At 45.4% G+C, this 8,182-nt stretch overlaps 1 protein-coding gene across 1 annotated transcript in view; it reads left to right on the top strand.

Annotated features, from left to right (window-relative positions):
* The first annotated feature begins 5,833 nt into the window (after positions 1-5,833).
* The window catches only part of USP34 (ubiquitin specific peptidase 34), a 210,217-nt gene continuing 207,868 nt past the window's right edge, over positions 5,834-8,182 (top strand). The window contains 2 exon segments of the mRNA XM_006016759.2: positions 5,834-5,852; positions 6,327-6,414. Of these exon segments, the coding sequence (XP_006016821.1) occupies positions 5,834-5,852; positions 6,327-6,414 (107 nt within the window).

The raw sequence follows: 8,182 nt of genomic DNA, 5'->3' as shown, positions 1-8,182 counted from the left end.
GGGTGGGGCACAGTGGCAGTGCCCTGATGTTGCTGTCAGGCCCTGAGAACAGCCGGGAGGAAGGGGAGCTGGAGGCAGAGAGGGTTGCACACGGCTGGATGCACAGTGGCAGCAGTGTAGGACAATGGGGAATTGGCTACCCAGTTATATTTATAGTGTTTTCTGGTAGTACATATTCTTCTACTGTAATACCCAGAACCACCTATTTCACTAATCATGTACTCTCTAAAGTCTACAGATCCCACAAGGTAGTATTTTTTGGATATCGTTTGCGGAAAAGGGTGCTGACAGTTAGGCATCGCCACTGATTTCTAGGGTCTTCTTCCATTGAAAGTCAGGGTAATGCACCAGACAGACGACTAGCTTGATTCAGGTTGTCAGTTTTATGCGTTGTCCTTTATAGGTGAAATAATGTAGATTAAATTGCTGCTTTAATGGTGATTGCTGATACTACAAGCCATCCTTCATTTATTCATACAAAATCAGACCAGATAGTTTATCTTGCTAAGATACATGGACAAACTTTATTTAAATAAAGTAACATGGAAGGAGTCCTAGTACATACAACTATTTACTCTGAGCCACTTTTATAGTTAGTGTCAAATAGAGTTATAAAAACTAAAATAAATAAGCAGGTGGACAGCCTTTTAATGTGGTGGATTGACATTCTCTTACATAATATCCAGGCCACTTGGTGCCACCTCCACTGTGTGCCTCTACCACACAGCCCCAGTCTGCATCCCCAAATGCAGTGGGGAGGGCCACATTCAGTGGCAATAGTGAGTGGCATGTGCTTTAGGCCATAGATATCAAGCTCGTCTGGCCCTATGGACCAAGTAAGTGATTTAGGGACCAGTCCATGGGCTGGATGAGCAATGTGGAGCAGGCCCCACAGGCCAGATCGAGACCACAGATGCCAGCCTCCCCGCACATATGGGATCCAGCGTGGTCTGGGATCAAGCTGCACATGGCAACCTCTGGCAGGCTTGGGATGCGAGCCACATGTGGCACCCATTCCAGCTGGTCTGAGGTGGGTTGTGTGTGCAGTCAAAGCAGGTGCTAGATCAAGCATGAGGAGGACCCACAAATACCTTCCACTACTGCAGTGCCAGATCCAGTGCCTGCTCTGGCTAGTTAAGGGCTGCATGTGTGCTGCATGTGGCACTCTCCCCAGACTGGCTGGAGTAGATGTCACATGTGGCTTGTGCCCTGGACCCGCCAGAGCGGGTGCTATATGCCCCTGAACCAGCTGGATCCGGAGCTTAGGTGCTGGATCTGGCATGTAGGTGAGGGAAGGTCCTGGGCTTGCCCCAGTCAGATGCTTTGTGTAGTGCATGTTCTGGACCCTGTGCACAGGGCCAGTGTGGTGTGGCATGTGGGTCAATTCAAGACCCAGGTCCAGCACTGGGAGCTAGATGATGTGGTTCTGTGGGCCAGATTTTTAACACCCCTGCCTTAGGAGATTGGGGTAGGGGGTGGGGGAGAGGCCATGGGTAGGATCAGTGGCTTGGTGTGGGCAAGAGGTTTGGGAAATGTGCCTGGATGAGCTGCTTGCCGCTAATCTCATGGACCAGATAGTCATGCTCGGTTGTGGGAATCCAGGTCTGGGGTTACTTGGGAAACGAGGTTCAGGAGGTATGAGCAGAATCCAGGTACAGGTTGGGTCAGGACCCCAGGAGGTTGGTCTAAGAGTGGACTCTAGGAACAAGCCAAGTCAAGAACCTGGGAGTTCAAGAGGGAACAGTGTTGGAAAGCAAGATGGGTTGAGAAGCCAGAAGCTCAAGCAGACAGCAGAGTTGAAGCACAAGCCAGAGGGAACAGAAGCAGTCTGGCATCAGGTTGAGCCCTGTTGCCTGGATATTCCCTGTTCTAGGTCAGAGGTTTATATGGGACAGCTGGAGGGTCAGCTAATTCCAGCTGGCCATTTTGGTGCCAGTCAGAGGGTGGGAGGGCTAGGCTCTGCTGCAGGCTTCAGGACAGCCTTAACCAGCCTGAGTGACCGGCTGTAGGGTGGCAGCTGAGGACGAGTGGCTGTGTTGGTCAGGTCAAGGCCTTAAGTTCCAGGCTGTGGCCTGACATGGATCCAAGTACTTTGTGAGCTGGTTCTGGCCCATGGGTTGTAGGCTGCCTACCTCTGGTTTAGAAATAACTTAAAGCAAAATTTGCATGTACCTGGAAAAATATATTTTTGTTCAACAGGCCAGTGCTCTGCAGACCTGAAGAGATGAGAATGTATAAATCCAGAATATTTCTGTTTTAAGGGCTCGTTCAATATGCTAGTATTTTTGGCTCCATACTTTACTTTTATTAATAGCGTTTGTTCCTTGATTATCTTGCTACGAGACACTAGACCAGAGCAGGGCAGTTATTTTGGTGGGAGGGCCGCATAACAAGTTACGGTGAGCTGTCAAGGGCCACACATGCACACAAAATCTTTCAGGAGATATGAATTTAATGAGGTGCACTGATATATTGGTTGCCTAGTGGATCAGCACCGGTAAAAGGGAAATTTACATTATCGGCTTTTTTTGGCTGTTGTAGCTGCTGATGTTCTCTGATAAATATAATTAATTATGCCTTCTGGCTTGGGCTCCTGGATGCCTGGGTTTCTTCTTGGCCGTGGGGCCAGGGCCCTCGAATGCCTGGATTCCCTTGGGTTTCCCCTTGCAGGCGGGCAGCATTTTAGCTTGCAAGGGGTCCTGCTTGGGGCTGCCAGGAATGAGACGCAGGGGATGCTGCATGCACATGGTCAGGAAAAGCTCCCATGGTGAGGGAGGGAGTGGGGCTGGGAGCACTGCCCAGCTAGGGTAGTGCATGGGACTTGGGGTCAGGGTGGATGGATCCATGGGCAGTTGATTCAGGGGTTATGGGGGGGAGGGTGGCTCCCTGCTGCTGTGTGGACCTCGCAGGGGAGGCATGGGGGGGAGCCCCCCCATGCTGGAGTGAGCAGCCCGCCTGCCTGCCCCTCCCCCCATGGATTTTAGCATGCGGCAGATGCGGGCTGCTCACTGCGGGCTCAGGGCTCTCCATTCTGTTGCCTTTACCTTGGGAGCCCTGCATCAGCCATGTGTCCCCTGCCTGCCTGGCAGCAGGAGGCACAAGTCACAGCCCCTAGTGTTGGGCAGGGGGTGCACTGCTGGCACAGGGCTCCCGAGGGAAAGGCAGCAGAGGAGAGAGGCCTGAGCCCACAGTGAGCAGTCTGCATCTGTCCTGTGCATAAATCTGGGGGGGGATGCATGCCCCCCGTGCCTTGCTAGGGGGATGTGTGCAGTGGTAGGGAGTCATCCCTCCCCACACCCTCTGAATGAGCTTCCCGTGGCTCCATCCCACTCCCTGCCCCGGGTCCCATGCACTGACCTGGCTGGGCAGTACCCCAGCCCCTGCCTGCCTCGCTCCCTCCCTCCCCACCCCCCCCCGGCCAAAAAAACCCCCAAACAACAACAAAAAAACGCTTCTTCCTCTCCACAGACTTACTTCCAGGGAGCTGAGAATCATTGCTTTAGATTCATTTAGATCAAGGGTATCAAACACAAGGGATTCTACAAGGGCCAGATCCAGATCCACCTTTGGCAACTGTGGTGGGGCAACTGGCATAGGGGTTAATAATACAAACCCCTGCCCTGCTGCTTTGCCTGCCGCTGACAAAACACATCCCCAGGGGAGTTCTGTATCTTTGATTTCATTGGTGGATCCTGCCCCCAAATTCCTGGCCCTGCAGGCTGAGTGTTGGGGCTCTGTTGGCTTGTCTCTCACACCTCTGCTTTTGATGATGTAGCAGTGTCCAATTTCTTAAATTTTTGTTATGCCTTAGTTTATTCAAATGGATCACTAATAATAAAGACTGGTGTCTGAGGATCATAGCACTAGTTTCTGGTTACCTAGAATCTAGAGGATTATTCAATGGGACAGAGGTAGGGTTGGTTCTCAACAATCCATTTAACTAATTTCCTATTTTGTTAACTATGACATTGAAATTGGTTGGTTGTGGTTTTTGCTTTGCGTTTTACTTAAAAGTAGCATCAGGTGAAACTCGTGTCTGAATCTCCTTGCCATTTTTATGCTGTTAGGGTCACACTGGGATTGCTTTTTGTAATATACATTGTAAAACCTGCACAGGCCATTGTGAAACAGTGACACTGACTAAACACACAGTGCTTTCAGATATCTAAAACTGAATATTTCTACTGAGTACAGCAGTATTTCATTTTTATTGTCGTTTCTTAGGGATCTCAAGTCTTACAATAGATTTTAAAAAAAGTAATACAGAAATGTGATTTGTAAATTGATTCTGTCTTTTAAATGTTGAATTTCTAGGCACCGTGTCTTGGCATTGTAGTATTTTTACTTTAAAGAAAATCTTTAATGTTCATTGAACCATTATTCCCCGGAGTGATATGTTTGTTACCCTTACTTTGGCATTGGGATTTCTTTACCTTTTAAAATTTTTGGAAACATGTAGTGACAGAAATCTTTTTGAGCCTTTGCAAAGCTGATGTTGGAGGCTATACAGACATTTTGGAGCCAGTTGAATAACCCAAATAAGTGAGTTCTTTTTCAAGTAGTCCAAAGTAGTTTATATATAAATAATTTGAAACTTGTGTGAAACCAGAGACCAGCATTTCCATTAAGAGAATCAAGACCCTTGGTGAAGGAAGTTTGGAGAAGACCTGTTTTATGGCAGTTACAAAAAAAAGAAGTATAAGATTGCTTTAGATGTCTAGAGGGGGCTTAAAATTAGTGGAGTCTTTGGTAATCGGAGAGAGATGTGACCAAGGATGCTGGAGTGCAGAATTTAGGAATGTCTATTGGAGTTTAGTTTGATTCTGTTAAATGCAAGAATAAGTCCAGGGCATCTGATGGTAATGATGATCTATGAGAAATATCTAATTTTCATACTTCCCAAAAGTGAATTCACTGTGTGTTTTTTTTTTCAGATTTTAACTATAGTAAATGTGAGAAATGATTGATCAGTTATTGCCTGAATTTCAGCAGTGTAATGGTAATGGTTAGAAACAAGGAATTTAATGGACTGAAATAATAATAGATACAGTAAATATGAAAAGTAGTTGAAATATCAACATTAAGTGGCAAAATAAAGGATTCATATTTATCTAAAAGCAGGCATTTTTTCTGAATTTGAGTGTTCTGTTGATGAATGTGTTCTTCAACTTTCCAAAATGCTGACCACATAATATGGTCCTGATGAAGTTGATGAGAAAGAACTCATTGGTGCTCTGTTCTCTTGAAAATCTAGTCATTTTTAAAATGCTTAAATATGAGCCTTCTGCTAAAAAAGCCATTTTTTAAAAGTCTTGCTTAGCATATGTAGTTAAGCACTTCAGAATGAGGATTTTTTAGTATGTGTTGGTTAGCTGGGACCAGCTAATTACACAGGTCTTTTGCACAGTAATTTTGGGTGGCAGTTCCTGGAGCACTTAACATCTGGATTAACACCTGAAACTGGTTTTAAGCACTTGTCAGGTGGCTCAAAGTTATGCCACTCCAGGGCAGGTTTATCTCTGATCCCTGTTACTAAGGGTGTGTTACACTAAGGTGTTAGCCATTGAGGCTAACACCTTAGTGTAAACACCATACCTGCCACTCTTCCCCACTGGTTCAGATGTGGTCCACTGCATGGAACTTCCCCTCCCCCCGCTTACTTGTGGCTGCCTGTGCTGTGTGCTCCAGGGGAGCAGGCAGGAAAGTGTTAATGTGCCTGCCTGGTTGCTGCTTCTGTCTAGGCAGGATTCAGTCTGGAGAAGAGCAGCAGCTGGCAATAGTGGCAGATATCGGCAGGAAGGTTAACTCTTCCCTAACTGCTTCCCTGGGACAAATGGTGTTGGCAGCTACGAGTAAGTGGGGATGGGGTGAGGCAGAAGGGAATCCTGAGGGGCAAGGGTGGTAGCCCTGGGGGCAGGGGGAGGGAATGGGTAGAGCCTGGAGTGGGGGGGATTTTTACCTTTCAGTCCTTCAGGCCCCTGCTGGCCTGAAGTGTGGCTGCTCCAAACTTGACCTAGCACTATCACTGATCAGTGTTTGTGTGGCTCACAGCCTAAGGTGTAACAAGGCCCTTAGTGTTGCACAATTAAATGCCTATATCTTCTTCACTCCCTGCTTCCTTTCTACTTATAAAAAGCATCTCCCACTTTTTTTACAAAAGACAGACATGGTTTCCTAGATTTTAACTTTGTGAAAAGGTTCCATTTAGCTTGTAAGTATGTTTCCGTGCTAAGAAGCCTCCAGCATAAGGTCACTATACTTAATATAGCAATTAAAAAGAAATATTAAAGATGTATTGTATCATTAATTATATTGTTTTTCTTTAGTATCTGACACTGAAATTGGTGATGGGCTGCAGCTCAGAAAGGAACATGCGCTCAAGATCTTTGCTTACATCAACTCCTGGACACAAAGGTATATTCATAAATGTCTTTTCCTGATATGGGACTCCAATATTTAGTAAGACCTGTTTGTTTAAAAAAATTATAAAATAACTAGAGTGAACAAAATACTGAATTTACCTGAATCCAAGATGACTTTGAATTTAAGACAACCTACCAATAATTGTATTCTGTACATGGAGAAGTATATATTTGTCATCTTAAGTTTTTAGCCAGTGCAGTGGGGAAAGCAGTGCCTGGGGGCAAGCAGTAGGAAAGCAGCTTGCGGGGGCGAAGAGTCAGTTTGATCCCTGTCACTTGTTTCCGCAGCCACTTGCCTCCCCCTTGTGCCTGCCCCCTGGGCTACTCCCCACCACCATTTGCCTCCACTCCCTGCCCCGTGCCACCGCCGCACGCGCCCCCACCTCCCCCCCGCCTGCTCCTGCTGTCACCACTTAGCTACATGATGGCTCTGGCCCCAGCCAAGCAGTAGCAGTAGCTCCAGCTCTGGCTCCAGGTCTAGCTCCGGTCCTGGAGCCAGAGCTGGAGCCCCTCCCCTACTACTGTGCAGTCTCCCCCCCAGGCCACACACACCACGTGGTTTTCCCTTGGGTTGGGGCCAGAGTCAAAGTGAATGTTGCAGCTGCAGTAACCATTTGCCCTAGTTGTTCAAATCCAAGGTGAGGTTTCTTTTTTCTCCATGTTGAACCGGGGTTGGGGGTGGTGAGGAATGTGTCTTGGATTTGAGTAAGTATGGTAGATAGTTTGAGTGTAATATGATGACTCACATGACAGATGGAGAATAGAGAACATTTTGGCACTCATTTATATTTAAACACCTGAGTGCCAGGTCATCTGATGCATGTGTAGATAAAACATATCTTTGAAGCACTGACTAGAATTTCATAAGCTATAGGAGAGCCTATTAAATACTAGTAACAACGTATAATAAAAAACACGTATGCTGCTGCTTAATGTGAAATATTCTGGTGCACATTCCCTTCCCCCCTCTTTATTTAGGAAAAAAATTCAAGAATAATTGCTTTGAATTTCAGTATCATGCGAGTCTGTTCTTACAGTATCCTGATACTGTGACTCAACATTAATGATCCTTTAAAAAGAAATCACTGTTGCTATCTGCAATAAAATCTATTATTTAAATTGCTAATATTCCTTGTATCTTCTTAAAATTAATGTTGGCTCTTCTTTGTTTTTACTGGTATTTTTTACTCACTAATTAATTTAAAGGAGTTGGCTTTTAGGGGGGAAATTACCCTTAGAGTAAGTTGTTTGGATTTTTTATAATGTCACACCCCAGTTGAAATATTTTTCAGTTCTTAATCTCATTTCTGTACTTGCTGTGCAAACTAGTTTTTCGTACTGCAAAATGGTTTATAAAGATAAGTAATATAGTTGAGGAGTGGTGTAACTGTATAGGGAAAGCAATTGAGGCAGGGAAGAAAAACTATGATTTAATGAAAATTAAGTGACATTTGAAAAGAAATGCAGTATTTTGCACAGTAGGTGAGTTTCAGGCAAGATTTTTGCACAAACAGATAAGGTTTTATAAAGGGGACTGGGGCTAGAGAAACAGTGGAAAAAGAAATAGAAAAAACAGTTTGGGAGGCATAGCAGGGAACAGCTATACGCTCTAAAATGAGGAAGATCTTTGTAAAGTGGATCCAGAAATGACTAGGAGTTGCCAGTATGGTTGGTTGGTTATAGGAAGAAAATAATAATTATTTTAGTGTTTGTGAGAAGGTACTCACCAGATTTCTGGATGTGATGGTATCTGGAGAACC

The sequence above is a fragment of the Alligator sinensis genome, unplaced genomic scaffold (genome assembly GCF_000455745.1).
Source record: "Alligator sinensis unplaced genomic scaffold, ASM45574v1 scaffold219_1, whole genome shotgun sequence".
NCBI lineage: Eukaryota > Metazoa > Chordata > Crocodylia > Alligatoridae > Alligator > Alligator sinensis.
Note: the sequence above shows the minus strand (reverse complement) of the source record. Positions and strands in the feature narration are given on the sequence as shown.